Source organism: Mastacembelus armatus, chromosome 7 (assembly GCF_900324485.2).
Source record: "Mastacembelus armatus chromosome 7, fMasArm1.2, whole genome shotgun sequence".
NCBI lineage: Eukaryota > Metazoa > Chordata > Actinopteri > Synbranchiformes > Mastacembelidae > Mastacembelus > Mastacembelus armatus.
This window is the reverse complement of record NC_046639.1, coordinates 18,525,450-18,545,594: the sequence shown is the minus strand read 5'-3', so window position 1 is coordinate 18,545,594 and position 20,145 is coordinate 18,525,450. Positions and strand designations below refer to the sequence as shown.

Below are 20,145 nucleotides of genomic sequence, written 5' to 3'. Positions count from 1 at the left end.
GTGCGCAGGATGTGCTCATTAACAGAGGCAGGTATGCACAGCTGAGCACAGACGTACCTTGGCAGCAGAGTTGGACACACCGTGCGTCACGTTACGGATAAGCCCACCCACGTTGCCATACTTGATGAGCTCAGACACACCTTCACTGACGTCATTAAGGAGGCCCATTGGGTTTCCCAGGAAGTCCACGGAGCCCAGGATCTGAGCCGCCTGACTGATCAGCTCCTGCAGACAGGAAAGAGTATTTGAACAATGAGCAACTCGTGCATCCTTTCTGCTGTTTCCCTAAGCTGGCAGCGCAGCAGAACTTCACTACACCAGCACACTAACTGTTGCTTTGGATCAGGGGAATGAAAAAAAGATTACAAGGAAACTTAAAATAAATTCCCACTGTTGCTCTTTGCAGCTCTGTGTGTGATCTGGGAAAAAAATGCTGAAAATAAATATTTTAGATTGCTCCGCCATCAGCTCTTATCTGCACTGGCCAATTAAAGCAGATAAGTTCAAAGCAGCACCATGTGTCCGTCTTACCTCTCTGAAGTGCTTGAGGATGTCGTTGATGATAATCTCCTGGGTCTCATATGGGTGAACTCTAGTGAACGGGTACATGTTGATGATGGCGTCCTCAAAACGAACCAGAGGAAAGCCCAGAGTGCCTTTCAGCGCCTTGAGAGAAACACAAATCACTATGAAGGAAAGTACAGCAGCAGGTAGAACAGGGAAGCAGCAGGGTGACATCGTGTAATCACAGGAAGCAACAGTCTCGATACCTTGAGGTCAGGCGGCAACTTGTGAGAAGTGAGGACACTGAGTTTGACCTGGGGCAGGCTGATCTTCAGGTTCTCAAAGTAGTAACGTTTGGGAGGTCCTGCGTCCTCACTGGGCTTCTCATGGAGGTTTTCATCCAACTTTTCCAGCTCTGCAGTCAAAAACAGCTGCGGTTTATATTTTTTTACTTTGACACCAACACCACCTGCCCCTTCTCAGCGTCACACAGATAAACAGCGACACAACTGATGACCCACCAGCTTCTGTATGTCCATATCCAAAGAAACTGAGCAGCTTGAGCAGCAGCTTCTCCTCGATGATGACGGTGAAGCGCTGGGCCGTAACCATGAGGTGCTGTGAACATGTCAGGGTTACATCATTAGTTACATGATCCTGGTGTTGCTTTGGTGCATTGTGGTACATGAAGTTTTCTGCAGCGCCCTGTGGTTGACGCTGACTTACTCACTTTGAAGAGATCAGTGAGCAGCAGGTTGCTGGGAACCTTGACGGCGTTGACCTGCAGGGCGGGGCCGCTGTCATTCACGCTGCTGTCACTGGAGCTGGGGGTGACACACAGCATCACGGGCTGGGTGGTGCCCAGCAGCTGGTTGTCCACCTGATAACCACAACATGACACATCAGCTTGACACAACACTATACAAGTCTACATGATGGAACAAGCACCAGTACAAGTACTCAGATCTTGTATCAGTACTGCAGTGTAAAAAAAAAAAAGTCCAAAAGTACCATCATCCAAATGTACTTGAAGTATCCAAAGTAAAAGTAGTCACTGTGCAGAATGGCCCATTTCACATGAATGTATCTGATATTATTGGATTCTAATTATTGATGCATTATTGTGTTCATCACTTTAATGTTGCAGCTGGTAAAGGTGGAGCTAATGTTAACTACCTTATATACTTCTAATTTGAAGTACTTTCCATACTGCTGGGTAGTTTGGGAATTTCCCACCAGGGATCAATAAAGTTTGATGATTAGACTGTATTTTGTTTGATTCATCTGATTCTGAAAAGGAACTAAAGTTAGCAGATAAATGTAGAGCAGGAAAAAGTACAAGGTTTGGCTCTGACTCAAGTAAAGTACAAAAACCGCAGAATTGTATGCAAATGCAGTACTTTACGAAATATAGTTTCCACCATTAACACAGTGTTAGTGTAGGATTACAGGGTGTACGAGCAGCAAAGTAAAAAGACAGTCAGGATGAACTGAGGCTCTTACTGACGCTGGACTTGAGCCTTTTGAAGCAGCGTAACTTAAATTTGAGTCAGACTCAGACAGTGTGGTCAGAGCTGTGGGACCTCACCTGGATGTTCTGAATACTGAGCTCCAGCACCTCGTTGGCAGCGGTGCGTGTGAAGTGGATATCTATACCAGACAGTGTGGTGAACACCAGCTCCTCAGGAACCTTGTTGACCAGAGACACGCCCACACCTTCTTCCAGGTTCACCAGCACCTGCAAGTGAATACAACAGGTTTCTCATCATGGAGCACACCAAACATAAAATAAACGTTAAAGGAACAGGTGGGATTTCTCCTGTGTATTTTGTGCAGTATTATTGAGGTATTTTTTCGCCCCCAAACATGAATGTGGTACAAAGCTCCTCATACCTCCAGCTCCTGCTCAGGTTCTCTCTTCTTCACCTGTTCTTTGATACGCTCCTGCTCTGTGGTGGATGAGCTCCTGGTCATTCTCCTCTGGTTGAAGTCACTGATCTGCAAACAGGAACCAAGCAAACAAGTTTGAGCTGTAACATGAGGGTCAGTGTGACTGTAAGTGGAAGCAGATGTTAACAGATGTTATCAGCACAGGGCTTCAGTAATAAGCTTTTATCTGACTGGCACTGTATGAGCATTCACACTGTACTACAGCAGTGTTCAACCAGTGGTCTGTCGCCTCCTGGTGGTGCGCATAAGCATTACAAGTGGTCCCTGATGTGTTTAATAATGGACTGTAGCTTTGCTGTGGAATCACAAATTTTTATTTTATTATTTATTGTTTGTGAATAATGAACTTCTGCAAATATATAAACTAGAAAACCAGGCTTGACGGACTCAAAGTGCCCACTCGGTCTGTCCCTGACAGCCTGTGTTTTAATAATTCATTCCTAATGTCATGTGAGTGCACTAAGCAACTCCAGTTGAGTGATCAATGTGTTTTAAACAAAACTGATGCCAGGGAATTACAACATTAGCTGAAAAATTCAAAACCATAAAAACTTTCAAGTTTTTGTTAAACTAAAATATATATATGGATCAGCAATGGTATATACTAGCACAGAAAAGTACTCTGCAGAGCAGGCACTAACTCCATTTCAGGTCACACAAACATTTTTTTTCCAAGTGTATAGAAATGAAAACAAACAACAGGCTAAAATATGCAAAATATTTGATATCATCTTTAAGAAGCAGAACTATTTGTTTTATAACTGTTAGTTCTGTGGGAGGTCACACGGAAGAGGCTGGTGAACTCAGCTTTTAGAGTTTCACTGGTTTTGTTCTCACCTGCAGGACTCGTGTGGGTCCATCTGGCAGCACCTGCACCGACAGCACCCCAGAACCAGGTCTCATCTTCTGGTTGATGAACTGCTGCTCAGGACCAGGCTCCATCAGGCCCGAGTCTGGTCCTAGCACCACCTCAGCTCCATCATACAGCCCAGCCACGCCGCCCTTCACCTGAGCAGGATGAGTTCAAACAACATAAAAGAATTACAACAATAAAAAAATATTTACAGTGGGTGGGGGTTGGGGGCAAACAGCGTTTGCTGTTTTCAGTTCCTGAGACTGACAGTTTCCAAAGACCCACCTGTACCACCAGCCGGGGAAGGCCACAGGTCAGCATGCCCGAGCTGAAGTACCAAGTCTGGGTGGTGCTGCGGCGGGAGTCGGGCCTCCGCAGCATCAAAGGCTCAAAGCTGGGACATACAACACGTAGGGACAGACGCAGCTCTTACACCCACTTTGCATCACAGATTCTGTTCATTGTCCAACACTGGCTCTAAATTACTGCTGAGACACGGGGCAGACACTCTACACACCTGTTGTCAGTAACGGCTGCGAGCCCGGCGATGTCCAGCACTAAAGACGAGTCCAGTGGGCGGGGCTGGGCCGGTTTGCTTTGCGGTGGAGACGAGCCTTCGTGACACAACATGCCCGTCCCCGTCATCCTCCACAGCTGGGAGCGCTTCCCCGGCTCCTGCACAACAACACACGTCACCACTGCACTTCTGTCAGGTTATTTCAGGAGCTGCAGCTTCTGAACTACATTTTCATCATAATGTTGTTTCTTAAAAAAAACATCTGTTCACCTTTTACTCAATAAATTACAGAAAAACAGAGATCAAATTGTAAAGTTCAGTTTCCCAAATGTTTTTGTCTGATTCCATCAGAGAAAAGCAACTCGTTGACCCGAAGAACATTAAACTAGATATCACTTATTAAAGTTGTTGGTTTGTTGCCTGACATTTATTTTAAGTCTTGCTTCTTTCCTTTGCCCGTTCTAAATGTGTAACATGTAACTAAACAGTCTGGGTGAATAAGTGTGGTGACTTCAGCAGTTGAGTCTAGCTGTTCATTCTGGATTTTTATTCTGCGATACCTTCTTTTTCAGGATGACCCTCTGAGTCTTGGTGTCCACATCGAGAACTAGCTCAGTACAGTTCACCGGGCGCTTCACCCCAACAGGCCTCTTCTCGATCTTCCTGCATCAAAAGAAGGATGTTGTTTTAGCTTCATCACTAACTTTTTTTCTCTACAGATTTAAAACCATGGGACACGGCTCCATACTCTGAGAACGTATGTGTGGCTGCGATGTAGATGAAGTTCTCGTAGTACAGCTTGTTGTACTCTCTGAAGAAGTTCATGTCGGCCGTGACCTCCGAGGATCCAGCTCCCTTCACGGTCAGTGTGAGGTAGGGGGGCAGGGTAGGCTCATCACAGGCATAGTCCAGCTCAGAGCCGGCCTTCACCTCAGTGTGCAGCCGAATGTCAGGCACACCGTGCTGCCAGAACTGGATCGGCACCTGCAGGAATTCAAACAGTCTCAGAGACAGCTCAGGTCTCACAGACACATGACAGGAAGCTTATGAATGGTGACTGACCTCAGAAATGTTGTCAATGCGGAACGGTGGAGGCAGTTGGTCGGTGTCACTGAAGGAGATCTGGTAGGTGGCTCCCTTCAGGCTGATCTCTGTCCGCAGGAAGAAGCATTTGCCCAGTGTGTCCCTGTTCAAACCAGATCCAGATCAGTCCCTTCACTGCACTCACTACCTCATTGACCTCAAATGAGCTGAGGAACCAGAAACTGTTGGTTATACTGTTGGGGGTGAGTGATGAGCGCAGGCGATTGATATTACGGAGGTGGTAGTAGGCAGACTGGGTGACATGGTTAATATGAGCGGAAAAGGAGAGGGTGCTGTCAAAGATGACACCCAGACTCTTTACTTGAGAGAAGGAGGGAATAGTGGAGTTATCAATAAAGAGAGAAAGACTGTCGACTTTAGATAGTGTGGATTTACCAGTAAGTACAAATTCAGGTTTATCACCGTTTCATTTGAGGAAATCGTAAGAAAACAAAAGAAGGGGGAAGCACAGTGGTGGGTTCGGAGGAAAGGTAGAGCTGGTTGTCATCTGCATAGCAGTAGAATTGTATGCTGTATTACATATAGAGTATGTACGGAGAATGAGACCAAGGGGGGATAAGTATATAATGAACAGGTGGGGGCAAGGGACAGAGCCCTGAGGAACACCAGTATTAACCGGAGGGGGGTGGGATATGTGATTTTTGATTTGAACAAACTGAGTACGGCCAGAGATGTATGAAAGAAACCAGGGAAGTGCAGTGTTGGTGATACTAATTAAAGCTAAACGGTCAAGGAGAATGGAATATGAGATTGCATCAAATGTGGCAGTTAGATCAAGGAGGATGAGAATGGTGATAAGTCCAGAGTCTGCAGCTAACAGGAGCTCATTTGTAATTTTTTACCAAGGCTGTCTCAGTGCTATGGAGGGGGAGAAAACCAGACTGCAATTGTTCATACAAATTATTGTTAGTAAGATGATTAGGAACTTGATCAGCAACAGTTTTTTTCTAGGATTCTGGAGATGAATGGTAAATTGGAGATGGGTCAAAAATTGTTAAGGTTTGTTTGATCAAAACCAGGTTTTTTGAGGACAGGTGTGATTATAGCAGCCTTAGATGATAGAATAGAACTAGAGAAAAGATATGATGGGACAGAACCAGAGAAAAGAATGAATAATATTAGTTATGAGAGAAGAGAGTGGGTACAGGCTTTAACTAAGGTGGTGGGTAGACAGTCCACTTGGCAGGTAGACGACTTTGCTTTTCAGATGACGGAGGTAATTTCAGTAAGGGTGGAAAGTTTAAAATAAGACAGAAAAGAGGACAGGGGAACAGCAGGACAGGAACAGAGATGACAGTTTGCTACATTAACTCTTGATGAATAGTTTCAATTTTGTTAGTAAAAAAAAAAAAAAAAAAAAATGCCTATAATACTCTTGCAGTGCACATGCAATGCAAGTGGGATGGAAGAATCAGGTGCTTTTATAAGACTGTTGACAGCGGTGAAATGGGGGCCTATGAGTTTCTTTCACTGGAATCTATTATATATGCACAGTAGGTGGATTTTTCTGATAATATAGCATCTCTGAAGTTTGTGGTTGTAGTGTGAAACCAGTCCCTCTGAGGTTGTGTGATGTGGGGCAACACCATGTTAACACTGCATGGGGTTTGTGCCATTAATCCTGAAGCTCCGTTGGGATCCCCTGTGAATGTATTTCCGAGGAGGAGGGCAAGCGATGTCTGGATGTACCTGTAAAGGTGATGTGATCAAATGGTTCTGGAGTTGTCAGAATTGCGGCAATTCCCCTGCTTTGTACCGAAACAATTGTGTCGTTGGGTGGATAATCAGCATTAAAAGAATCCATATGAGTGGGGTCCACAGTAGAAGGTTTCCGATCACCATTTTGGACCAGGATTCGTCCTGATGCCAAATGCATATAAGCTAACAGTAACGTTATACCATAGCCAGGTATAGTAGACTTGGAGACATAGCACAGGTAGCTCAGAGTTGTGAAACTAATCAAGCCCACAAGTTGCAAAGCAGTACACATGGAGAGTTTCTACTGTTCTCTTGGCATAAACAGTTTGAACAGGAAATAGGCAGTAAAGCTAGTCGCACCAGTGTCCACCCCCACTGTTTGGCTTTAGGACATGCTCTGCAGCCCAATGATAATAATGAAACGATGTATATACTGTAAGTAAGAGCACACTTTGGGAGGAGGATACAGCTGAACATAATCTAACAGATGGATTCAATAATGTGTGGTATGTGAAGCTCACCTCATGTTAACGTGAAAGGACTTCGGCTTATTGACCTCAAAGCCTCCAGACCAGGTGCAGTTGGGGGTGTCCATGAGGCGCACACACAGCAGCTGGTCGTAGTCGTTGCGGGGCCAATGGAAGACAACGCTGGAGCCCGGCAGGGTGGAGATGTAACCGTCTGGGTTGGCCGTACCCTGGGACACATGGATTCATTAGTGACCTCTGGGAAGGTGAAGCTGGACATCAGGCAGCAGACAGAATGTTCTCGCAGCACATACTCTGACTAAGGTGGTGTAGGAGATGCAGCTTTCACATCATGAGGCCACAGATATACCTTAAAAGTTAATTTGTTTCTTTCTGATGGAAAAAGGTGGGATGAGAAGGAAACAGAATGAACTGGGGATGTTGTGATTATGTTGTAACCAGAACCTCACCTTTCCTCTGGCAAACTCTCTCTGAGCGAAGGCCAGTTTGTGAGTAGAGCGGTTGTCCAGCAGGTAGCGTGGGGCGAAGGTCACTATGTGAGTGTCCCTGTAGCGTCCTTTTCCTTTCCGTACACTGATGCCTGTGTTGATCAGACGCAACATTAATTGCATTGACAGCAACAACAGAGATATCTCAGGTTTTATGTCAGAACACATGAAGATATACTGAACATGTAACTTCCTGCTACTGTACATTCAGCAAAGTGTCAGAAACAGTGTGAGATCAACAACCACAGAAAACAACCACATAAGAGGAGCAGAAGATCTTTACTCATTATGCTATGCCATATTCTTTACTCATGTTCTCTCATTATGCTATGCCATGAGTAAAGAATATGGCATAGCACAATGAGAACATGAGTAAAGAATATGGCATAGCACAATGAGAACATGAGTAAAGAATATGGCATAGCACGATGAGAACATGAGTAAAGAATATGGCATAGCACAATGAGAGAACATGAGTAAAGAATATGGCATAGCATAATGGGAGAACATGAGTAAAGAACATAGCATGGCATAATGAGAGAACACGATAAAGAGCATAGCATAATGGGAGAACATGAGTAAAGAACATAGCATAGCATAATGAGAGAAGATGAGTAAAGAACATAGCATAGCATGATGGGAGAACGAGTAAAGAACATAGCATAGCATGATGGGAGAACATGAGTAAAGAACATAGCATAGCATGATGGGAGAACATGAGTAAAGAACATAGCATAGCATGATGGGAGAACATGAGTAAAGAACATAGCATAGCATGATGGGAGAACATGAGTAAAGAACATAGCATAGCATAAAGGGAGAACATGAGTAAAGAATATAGCATAGCATAATGGGAGAACATGAGTAAAGAATATAGCATAGCATAATGGGAGAACATGAGTAAAGAACATAGCATAGCATAATGGGAGAACATAAGTAAAGAATATAGCATAGCATGATGGGAGAACATGAGTAAAGAATATAGCATAGCATAATGAGTAAAGACCTGCTCCTGATCAACTCAGCAGCAGAGTTGGGGAATTTATCTCATCAGTCATACCAACATAAACATCTTTTATCCAAGCCAGATAATCTCCTGAATGTTACAATGACCACTGATCACAGGCTGAAAACAGCCACATCAGCAAATTAAGCTGCCTTACAGTCCAGGAGCATTTGGACGTTTTTTTTGTTCTGCGGGCTCAGCATTTTAGCACATTCAACACACTAACAGTGGATAATGTATTGCAGCGCCAAGTCTCAACTATAATTAGAGCAGGTTTCCATCACAATAAAAAAAAAAAAAAAAAAAAACTGTGGCCCAGATGTCATTGAATCAGTTAGTGGTATCCGTCTGTACTGACTGAGTGGACAAACGTGCCTATGTTGTAGATGAGGCCCGGCCTGTTTCCATGCTGGATGACCTTCACTGCTCTGACTCCGCTGCCTCCATCCAGGGAGAAGCCCTGGCACCAGCCTGGAATGCCATCTCTGTGGATCCCTTTCCCAATCCGCATAGTGCACCTGGGATGAAGAAACGATGGAAGGTTGGTAGTTCTGAAGGTCAACCCTAGAACTACAGTCCAGCCGATGGAACAGAGTGTGCAGTCTGGGACACTTACATTGCCGGCTGCTCCTTGTCAGAGTAGCAGAAGAGCAGTGGACTGAGGCTTCGGGCTAGCTCATGCTCCTCAAACTGACCCGCTGCATCGGCTTTGCCATTGTCCTGGCGGAAGATTAGCGGCAGACCTGAGGGAGGGAACAGTAACAGAGAAACTCTTAAAGTAATATTTTATTTTATTCGAGCTCTTAAAGCAACGACTGGACAAAATCGTCTTCTTGTAAAACCTGTACAACAGAGGAAGCTGTACCAGTCTTGTTGATTAGCCAGTACGGGGCAGAAATCAGGATCTTCAGGGCCCCATGTGCTCGCAGGATGATACGGATGGTGAGGCACAGAAGGCGCTTGTTGGTGTCATACACCCTCATGCGCACCACATAGTTTTGAGTCCCAGGAGGAATCAGCAGCTCTTTGCACATGGGGAAGTTCTCCAGCAGGACTCCTGAGGGACACACATTATGAACACCACAGGTAAGACCAAGGAAGAGGTTCAGGAAATCAACTCTTGTGACTGATGTTCAGTAAGTTCTGACCGAGCTCCGTGTTCTGGGAGGTGTCGGAACCATGAAGCACGGCCTCCTTCCCCGGCTTCAGCGAGCCTTTGATGGGCGTTCCTTTGATGTAGTAGCTGAGGTCACAGGGCAGCAGGTTGGCCAGCACCATGGTGGGCAGCAAGTAGATGGTGTGCCCTGGCTGTCGATAGATCTCTTTTGAACTGCCTGAGTCCCTCTTGGCAGGCTGCTGGTCTGGGTAGTTCTCCTTCTTGATGACCACACAAAACCTGAAAAAGACAAGAGCAGTGAAGGGAACAATACGACGTGAAGAAGAACCAACAACACACTGTGAGTGGTTTTACCTGAAGTTCTGCTTGAGGTTGTCATCAAAGTCTGCTGACTGACACTCCCTCTTACTGCTGCTGATCTCCCCGGCCCGCTCCACGCTGGTCCAGTGGATGGGAACTTTGCAGAAGAACAGGCCCAGGCCTTTGGGCCGAGCCTGCAGCCGCCAGGACGTCAAGTGGAGGGGGACGGCCGTCGCCTGGCCCGGCAGGATAGGAGACAACACCACTGGTTCTGTCAACACACAGACACAGCTCATCATTATAATGACAACACATGAAATAAGATTTAACAAGGAGCATAGAGAAGGAAATAAAACAACAAAAAGTAAGGATAAAAAGCCAAATAAAAAAAGAGACAAAATAAATAAAAAATTATACTTTTAATCGAGTAAAAATAAAACTTCATAACAAGTTAATATGTCTTACTGTCAGGGGCTGAGGGGCTGTCCAGTCTGACCTCCATAGGAACATCCAGCCGGTTTTTCACCATGAGGGCGGAACGGACGGTGATGACCTTCCTGGCACTGCCCTCCAAAGTGATGGAGAAGACCACTCTGACCGGAGGCAGGGCCGAGAACTGGGGGGGGGGGGGGTCACACACAAAACAACAGGTTCAGATTCACACTGTGCAGACCCTGATAATTGGCTGTGGAAACAATCAAAATTCCAGCTTCAGGGTCTTTATACATTCATGCTGGCGACTATTGGACTTTCACTTGCAAATGTGTGGTCTATAGTGTCATGGTATTTCCTGCTCTATAACTGCTGCCTCAGTAGAAACAAGGAAAGTGATTTTTTTTTTTTTTCTGCATTTCTTATTGCTGGTGTACACTGAACACTGGAGCTGCTACTGTGGCCACAGACAAGCTGACTTTCACTGACTCCTCACTGATCCAGACGTACATAAACGTGTGGGTGGATGATGTTGGTCCTGCTGATGGGACTGCCGACCTGTGGAAGAGCAAAAACAGGTTTAAAAGCAAACTCAGACCCTTCACATTGTCAGCACAAATTCTGGTTGAGTTCGTGACTGGTGCTCACAGTGTTGGATGAGTTGTTTCTGTCCGGAGCTGCGTAACGGAAGAAGACGCCAACTTTGTCCACAGACACAGGTTTGACTTGCTCCCACCCACACACCCGAACCAGCAGCTGGTGCAGTTTCAGCTCATGAGTGTGTCTACAGGGGGACGGAGAAGGAGGTTACACATGTTCAGCCTTCAATTTCTTTCTTCTCCTCGTGCTGCTGTTCAGTCAACGATCAACCCTCCGACACAAATACACACGATAATTCACAGGCTGGGATTCATTTGCACGTTAATTAGACCATTAATCTGTTCAATTATAATCAGACATCTATTCATACCCACCCATCCAGTTTCACACAGACAACATCTACACAAGATAAAGGAGTAAATGTGCAGGTGCAGTGAAGGTGGGTCAGAACTGTACCGGTGGCGGAGTTTCTCTCGGGCTTCAAACTCAAAGGGAACCTCCTCCCCGGGCAACACCTCTCTCCACTGGCTCACACTGTGGGTGTCATCAGCTCCTGGACCGTGGAGATCAGAGATGGAGTCGGCACTACTGCTGTGTGACAGCGCCACCCTGTGGGGGACATGAATGGCTAGAACTTTCAATTCAATTCAGTTTTATTGGTATAGTTCCAAATCACAATACAATTATCTCAAGGCACTTCACAAAAAAGCCAATAAATCGCTCATGAGCAAGCATCGATATATACATCGATAAATTCATATCTTAAACTGGACATGAATTTATCTTTACACATCTTCACCAAAGCAACAGCTGGAAGTCATAAAAAACAGGAGAAAAACTGTAGAGGGTTGTTCTTAAGGTGCCTGTTTCCAGGATTCATTTCTGCTATACAATGTTAATATATAATATTATGGTATCCTGGTGTCTTTTTTACTTTTTTGAACCTGGGCCACAGGGCCTTACCAAATGCAGCTGGCTTCCTGTTTGGATCCTCATATACTTGCATTTGGGTCTGTTTATCCCGTCATGCCTGCCAGATGTGCTCTCTCTACAGTTGGCAGGACATGTACAGGGTTATGTTACACTGACCTTGTGGGGGTTGTGGTCAGAGTGGCAAACCACATGGTGCACCCTGTGTGGTTACGCAGAGCATAGGGCACGAACGGCTGCCTCCTCTTGGACAGTTTGACATCTGCCGGAACCAGAAACAGAAACTGAATCAGAGAGAAGATGAGTGCCTTTGGTCTTTAACACTATTCATCAACACTAACTTTAACAGCGTATGTTCATTCATGCACTTTCATCCTGGGCAGTGAGACCTAAAAGCAGCCAAGACCTTGTCATGTTTTCCTTTAAAGGGGTACTCCGTCAATTTCAACTGCTGTACAGTGTCCTCTGCAGTTCCTGATGGCAGCATGATATTTATTACAGCGTGGGTCTGGAGACCACTAACAGATACCTAAACAGTCAGCCTACATCAAAAGTCAGAAAACTTCTAGGTGCATATAGTCTGAACCTTACTACGAACAAAATATCAGGACATAGTGACACCTTGTTTTTTTTTAATGTGCCTAAATTTTACTGCAGTGCCCCTTTAAAAAAAAAAAAAGCAAACACTTTAACCATGAAATGTCTGCATTTTTGTACATTTGCAATTATAACTGTATGAGTGGTTATAATTGGCTTGTTCTTACGTTCTACACATGGATATACAGTATACACATCCATATATGGAATCAACTATAAACTACAAGCACACAAATATAAGTGAACATTTGCAAACAATTAAACTAGAGGTCACTGAATGTAAATTGAACACAGTGCTGTTTTCTACAGCATTCTGCTCCATACTTACTTACTGTAGCACGTACTGAATGTACAGACTGCTGTTATTAAACGAACATCGGCAGCTCTGAACATTATCGTTTGGCCAAACGTCACCTCAGTGACCGGTTTGTTCCCCAGCTCGGCCTAATCCTTTTACTTTATATTCAGGTAAAAACCATAGACTCAAAATCAAAGTGTAATCAGATGTGTAACAGCACAACTACCCCACAACATGACGTCTACAAAAGTCACACACAACTTGTACGTAGTGTCGAGGGCATTGTCGCAGTGTTCACAGTTGGTGGCCATGCAGTGGAAAACAAGTGACGAACAAGTCGTGCAGCTCAGGCAGAACACAAGCACAAAGAAACCAGGCAAGGGGAGGAAAGACGAGACAGGAGATAATGATAGTAACACCTAACAAGTGATTTTAATACTGTAGTCCTCACTGCTTCAAAGCTGAAACACAGCTGAATATGTGAGTCATTATTCAGCTGTGTTTTATCTGCAGCCGGAAGCAGCACACAGGTTCCTGCTGCTTCCAGAGTCCTTCCATCCCTGCTCCGTGTCGGGACGAGAGGGAGGCTTTACTTCCAATAATATTTATTACTTATTACAGGAAACAGAAAAACTAATATTTGCTGTGACCAACTGTTCTCCTTAGTACACTTGAACACAGGTTTATAAAGCACTTCACTGTACTTCATCTCGTCTCTTAATATTTATGTTTTCATCGTCAGGCTGCAGAATAAATCTTCAGACCAGTCCAACACCTCCAGGATGTTACTGTGAGATGTCCAAAAATCCAAACATCTCAAATGCCTGAAGCTTTCGCAGCCCGGCACTTTATGATAATAATGATAATTTTTGCAAAAATATACAATAATTCACTGTTTTAGAGCTTCAGATCAGCAGAACAGCAGAAACTGTGAGCCGACCCGAGGCTGCTGTGGTTCATGGTCAGTCTGAACTTTACTGACAGGAGACACATTTGAGGCTTGACACTCAGCTCTGACTTATGGCACTACAGACGTACTTTGCCCCAGAGCACTGCAGGAGAGCGAAGCAGCTGTGGGGACTGTTGGTGGCGACTGGCGGAGAGCGGAGGAGGCTGACTGGGCGACTGAACTCTGAACTGTACCTCTGGAGTGAATCTGCTGCTCGAGGCAGGTCAAGCTGGCTGTGCTCCTAGTTCTAAGGCGAGCAAGAGAAGCACCTGACAGCAGAGAGAGAGCGTTACCACACACGAGACATGCAGAGGGAACACACAAGAGGGTTAGAGGTTCTTCATTCACATCCTCATCTGTGTTAGCGACCAGCACTTCTCTGCAAATCCGTACTTTATGAACAGTGCACTTCATGCTTAACTGTAGGTAATCGGGTCATGTGTTCAGCATAGCAACAAGCATATCACAACAAGTCCATTCTCTTCATTTCAGCTGAGGGACCAGAAGAACCTGGCTGATGAGTGGCATTCTGGGTAATTTGTCAGAAGTCATTTCTTAACTTACATTAAACCAAACAGAACATTAGGAAGTCTGGAGCAGAGGAGTTTAAAATCTTCTGGTTCCTGCAGCAGAGCAACACATCAACCAAGTTTGTCCCAGAACAAACATACAACCAAAGTAAGAAACCACAGCCCTAAAACCAGACACTAACCAGACTGTGACTGCTGGTACTGTTGCTTTCTATCAACAAGCCCAGTGAAAATACTAGATGTAATGAGAAGACTCAAATATAAAATAGCTCATACATCAAATCCTAATTTATGTCACCGGCAATGTCTTTGTGATGGAAATAATAGATTAGTCATGCAGATTGTTTCCAGGTTAGCGAGTTAGCTCGGACTAGCAGCAACAGCGAGTAAATCTGAAATCCACCAGCATAAGAGAAAGCTGGTGATGTGCAGCAGTCACCTCGCTGTCCTCTTGCCCTTCTACGGATTTATTCTGCTCCTCCACTCACAACATGTTTTAAAGGTTCTGTGAAAGTCATCATTACCCTGTGATGTATTTGTGGTGGTGTGTGTAGCTGACACTCACTCTGACTGAAGCTGGGTGGATCCACGGAAGAGCCCATCCAGGGAAGAGGGGGTGATGCCTGGGGGTTCTGTTCCTCCTCGTTACAGTAGTCAGCTATCCAGGAGCTCTTGGTGGTGGCGTATTGTTCTGGAAAGGTCAGACAAAGACATGCACACTCGAAACCCAAAACTCTTTCCAGCCGGACGTGCACCGAGCGCCTACGAGTAATTGTCAGAGCACCATTCCAGCTTTAACTCACCCAGCAGCACAGAAGTGATGTTGACGTCGAGCCTCTGCTTGGCTCGAATCCCCATCTTGAGTCGTGGGGGGTGGAGACGGCCGGCAGCTTGCTGTTGCCAGGACAGGAAGCAGGACCAGGGCTCGATGAAGGGCTCCCACCCTGGTACACACCCACACAAACACACCAAGTTACAGAAGGCTGGTGGACCTTGTGCACATTCACAGGAGAAAGACTATCTCACTACCACCCTATAGCTGCAGTACAGTGTTAGAATAAGGGCATTGTAAATTGCTAACTGTGTTATGAGAATTGTCATTTTGCAGACAGATTTATGTAAAGGGTGTAACCAGGCATGTCATAGTTGAGGAAACCCAGGTTTTCTGTGCAAATCACCAAGACATGTAAATGTATGGATGTGAACTCTGTATGAACTCTGAAGTTAACCTATGTTTCAACTTTCCCCTGTTGTGTAAAGTGAGACGGTGCCTGGAACCCATGTAACCACCTCCAGATATAAATTAAAGTGTTCTAAGCGGGCTCGGGGCTGCAGCCGGGGATAGCACCAAGTGTGCATCTCCTAAAAGTCACGAGCTCAACCTAGAAAAGAAAGTCTCTGTGTAGATGTTTGACTAGAACCAACATTTATTGGTGTTTCCGCCCGGTTCCCAATACAGCATCAACGGTGAAGAGGAGGACGAGGACGCTGGAAAACTGTGCACAGTCGGTCCCATAGGGGACCGAGGAAAATCCACCCTCGTGAATTCGACGGGAGGTCGGTGTCTACTCGCCTGAAAGATCCTCTTCACTTCTGCTGCTTGACGGAAGCCGGACAAGAGACGTATCTGCAGAAATAGGTGAGCTGCGTTGACTTCTATGTCTGGGACATAGCAGTGTCAGGGACACTAGAAAGCAGCTGTAAGTTCGTCAGGGACGAACCCTATGTCAGGGACATAGTAGTGTCAGGGACACTTGAAAAGTAAAAGCGCTATTCGTCAGGGACGAAAAGAAAGTATCAGGGATACTGAAACACGTGTGAGTGAATGAGAACGTGTGATTGATGGTAGTTGACGGACTTTTGTCGGCTGAATAGAGCAGCGTCACTACCTATTAAAACTGTGTGTTATTTGTTGGGCACAAGTAAAAATTGAAAAGTTGAGTGTGGTGGACGGCTGTATCCGCAGGTAATTAGTACCTGTAGAAGCTTGATACAGTGGACGATCCCCGCGCTGTTGTGACTGATCGTTTGCTTGTGCCAAAAGTTGCAACTATGGGAAAGGGAAACAGTAAACCCCAATTAATGGGGGATCCTAAATTTATGAACACTTATTCTCCTGGATCAGCGAGATATTTAGGAGAATGGAAGAAAAAGAATGAGTTTCCTGGAAAATTGGAAACCTGCGCATGCGATAAATTGGTAACTTAGTTAAAAGCAGAAATGGCCATAGTAGAACCTAGGAAAATTGATAAATTTAAATTGCAGCTCATTGAGGCAGTAAAGTGGCAAGAGCAAGCTGAGAAGAGAAGGCAGAAGAGAAGAGATAAAAGTCCCTCATAGCAGCCCTCCAAGAGGACCCAGCTGATTTTGTAGGGCGCCCACAAGCGTTAATTCAACAAGAAGAAGCGGCTGCTGCGGCTGCCGCACCTGTGATGGGGGCAGCGAGGACAGCTGCGAACCCGCCTCCTACGGCTGGACCTGCTCTAATCAGTCCTAGCCGCACTAGATCAGGAAATCTGTATGGTCCTTTAATTGATGAGGTCCAAGGACTGGCAGAGGCCATGTCAAAATTAAGCCCGTTTAGGGACCTCCAGGGCGATGGGTCAAGGATGGGGCCCCGTCCTGATCCGCCGCCCTGGCCACCATTGATCGACCCAGCCAGCATCTTTCCAGCCATAGAAGTGCCTAACCCTCATTTTGGAGTAGGGAATGACAACAGGCCCCTTCTCCTGGTAAGGAGCTGGAGGATGCAGTAAAAGGGCTAGGGGACCCCTTCGTTAATGTTCGTCAATGGATTGAAAATCTGCAACAACTTAGACAAACTTACAATTTGGACGGGCAGGAGATTGACTCAGTGTGCAGGAAAGCTTTAGGACACAGATATGGAGGAGTGAGGGGAGGATATACAGGGCAGACTCCTGGCGGGGGAGGTTTTGGCCCCCGGAGACCCAGTCTTAGACAACCAAGTTGCATTACTGACAGATAGAGTAAAAAAATGCATTTGTTAAACCTCCTGATTACCAAGCTATTGCCCAATGTAAACAGAAAGAAGGTGAGGATGTGCAGGACTATAGAGGACGGCTAGAGGAAGTGTTTAAGACAAACAGTGGTTTGGACCCCTCTGACACTGTCGCTTCCCCCTATCAGCAACAACTGAAACAGGCCTTGCTGAGTGGGTTTCTTCCGTCCATCACCCACCACATCCGAAAGCTAAATATTAATACACCCACAGATGGAGTGACTCAAATAATGAATTATGCACAGCATGCCCAAGACTTACAGAAACATAAATCAGAACAACAATCAAAAGCTGCAGTGTTTGCACTACTGGATGTCATGAGTGACAGGGGAGGAGGAGGTCCTTTACAGTACAACAGGAGAGGTTTAGAGGAAGAGGCAGAGGTAGAGGGAGCTCAGGAAGAGGTTCTGGAAATAGGAAATGGAAGGATGATGTATACTATAATTGCGGTAGACCAGGACACTTTGCCCGTGATTGTGATGAGCAGAAACAGAGCTCAGGGAGAGATGAAGGCAGACGATCAGAAGAGTATAGGAGACCGGGACCCTTTAACCCCCAAGCATGACTAGGCCCCACTGTAGATGAAATGCTGGACCTTGAAGAAATTGTAGAAACTTATTATAGTGCAGAAGGGAATAAGGTAATGCCCATTAGAATGTTAAAAATTAATGGAGTGAAAATAGAGTTTTTGTGTGACACAGGAGCAGACAGAACAGTTTTGAGGGATAGAATTCCTGGAGTGACAAAAGGTGATAAAAATATTTTTGTAAAGTCAGCAAATGGACAGGTCACCCCTTGCAGTTTCTCCCAAAGTTTTGTGATTGAGGATGAGGCATCTGGCTTTCAGGAAAAGGTAATGGCAGTTTTGTGTCCTAACTGTCCTGTGAATTTATTGGGCAGAGATCTGTTGAGTAAGTTAAAAATATCTCTAGTGCCTACTACAAACGGGATGGCAGCCATAGGCCTGGGGGAGGAGATCCCCTCTTATGTAGTGCTGAAACAAGGGGCGCCACATTACTGGTGGTCCCTAGATCTGCCCATGCCTGACCCTGGACGCACAGGAGAGCAGCTCCTGCGCCTGCTGCCTGATCCTCAACCACCACACTCAGAAAGCCTCTCCCCAGAGCAGATGCATGTCACCCTCTATTATAAACACACCCCAGGTCCAGATTTTGACTATGTACGGAAGTTTGAGAAGTTAGGGCCACAGAGAATAACGCTTAAGACCCTTTATACTGATAGGAAAGGACAGACAGTATGCTCTGTTAGTCTTCCTCCAGAAGCTAAGCGCCTCTTGATGGGATGGTCACCTAATCCTCACTTGTCAGTGTCTAAGACGAATGACATGCACTGGGAGGAGTTAAAGCAGTTTTTGAATAAAGCTGAGAGTATTTGTGATTGGCATGAGGATGAAGGGGGCTGGTTTAGTAATAGTGTGGGAAGCTGTTTTTACAAAAACTTAAATTGGGTTGTAACGGCCACTCCCCGTGCTCACATGGGGGAGGATGACCGAGAATGAGTGTTACTTCTGGAGGAGTTAGATCCGTGTTTGGCTGAGGTGCCTGACAGTTTCTGGTCTCGGAGCAAAACTGATGTAGGCCTAATGACCACAGCTCCAGAAGTTATTATTAAGGCTAAATCTGATTATAGACCTAGGATAAAGCAGTATCCCCTTAAACCAGACGCGCTTCAGGGAATCAGGCCTGTGGTACAAGAGATGCTTGATGCAGGGATCCTGGTGAGAGCACCAGAGGCTCAGTGTAACACAACCGCTGTTAGACTTGATTTATGAAACACCGATGGCCATGAAGCAGGAAATACAATGGGCTCGCAGAGGAATGAAGACAGCTGGAGGACAGTCAGTTAGACATGCCCCACTCTTAAAAGAGTTATTACAAGCTGTCATGTTACCAAAACGACTCGCTGTCTGTATATGTGCCGCACATACGAGGAAATTAAATCCAATATCCAAAGGAAACAATAGAGCGGATGCTATAGCAAAAGCAGCGGCGCAGGGACAGTTTGGAAAATGTAACCTTTACCTCATGGAAGGAGTGAAACAGCCTATAGATCATGAAGTACTTTCAGACATGCAGAAAAGAGCTCCACCGGCTGAACAGCAACTTTGGCTCAAAGAAGGAGCCATAATTGAGCAAGACCTTTTTAAGATTAAAGACAAACTTTGCCTACCTAGAAGTCTCTATCATACGGCAGCTATTTTGACGCATGGGCCTTGCCATGTGTCAACAGGAGGGATGGTATATGCAGTGGAAAAGTATTTTCATGCACCAGGTTTTAATAACTACTCAAAAAATTTTTGTAAATCCTGTTTGACTTGCTGTAAGCATAACCCACAGGGAAATCTCAGACCAAAGAGAGGGAGATTCCCCAATCCGGACTATCCATTCCAAGTTATTCACATGGATTTCATAGAGTTGTCACAATGTCAGACATACAAGTATTGTCTTGTTTTGATAGATGCATACTCTAAGTGGGTTGAGATTGTGCCCAGCAAAAGTGCTGATGCACTGACAGTGGCTAAAGCGCTGTGCAAAAACATTATTCCAGATCATGGAATCCCACAGCGAGTCTACAGTGATAATGGTCCACATTTTGTAAATGAAGTAGTTACGCAGATGTCTAAACATCTGGGTTTTGAGTTGAAAAACCACTGTTCATACCATCCCCAAAGTGCAGGCCTGGTAGAAAGAACTAATGGCACTATAAAGATGAGACTGAGGAAAACTATGGAGCAAACGGGAAGG

The 20,145-nt window shown here is 45.4% G+C and overlaps 1 protein-coding gene across 2 annotated transcripts in view; it reads right to left on the bottom strand.

Moving 5' to 3' along the window:
- Positions 1–20,145, bottom strand: part of vps13d (vacuolar protein sorting 13 homolog D) — a 45,342-nt gene that overhangs the window by 4,366 nt on the left and 20,831 nt on the right. For both annotated transcript variants that reach the window (XM_026333219.2, XM_026333221.2), the window contains exons 38-64: positions 15,165–15,305; positions 14,927–15,052; positions 12,147–12,249; positions 11,514–11,666; positions 11,106–11,241; positions 10,968–11,015; positions 10,491–10,641; positions 10,080–10,296; positions 9,757–10,004; positions 9,474–9,665; positions 9,225–9,351; positions 8,984–9,126; positions 7,564–7,694; positions 7,148–7,323; positions 4,887–5,010; positions 4,573–4,808; positions 4,385–4,487; positions 3,825–3,982; positions 3,593–3,701; positions 3,292–3,462; positions 2,398–2,502; positions 2,093–2,242; positions 1,235–1,384; positions 1,026–1,122; positions 771–919; positions 532–666; positions 58–225 (exon numbers count right to left, since the gene is read on the bottom strand). In XM_026333219.2, coding sequence (XP_026189004.1) covers positions 58–225; positions 532–666; positions 771–919; positions 1,026–1,122; positions 1,235–1,384; positions 2,093–2,242; positions 2,398–2,502; positions 3,292–3,462; positions 3,593–3,701; positions 3,825–3,982; positions 4,385–4,487; positions 4,573–4,808; positions 4,887–5,010; positions 7,148–7,323; positions 7,564–7,694; positions 8,984–9,126; positions 9,225–9,351; positions 9,474–9,665; positions 9,757–10,004; positions 10,080–10,296; positions 10,491–10,641; positions 10,968–11,015; positions 11,106–11,241; positions 11,514–11,666; positions 12,147–12,249; positions 14,927–15,052; positions 15,165–15,305 — 3,947 coding nt within the window. The remainder of the gene's footprint in view (positions 1–57; positions 226–531; positions 667–770; positions 920–1,025; positions 1,123–1,234; positions 1,385–2,092; positions 2,243–2,397; positions 2,503–3,291; positions 3,463–3,592; positions 3,702–3,824; positions 3,983–4,384; positions 4,488–4,572; positions 4,809–4,886; positions 5,011–7,147; positions 7,324–7,563; positions 7,695–8,983; positions 9,127–9,224; positions 9,352–9,473; positions 9,666–9,756; positions 10,005–10,079; positions 10,297–10,490; positions 10,642–10,967; positions 11,016–11,105; positions 11,242–11,513; positions 11,667–12,146; positions 12,250–14,926; positions 15,053–15,164; positions 15,306–20,145) is intronic.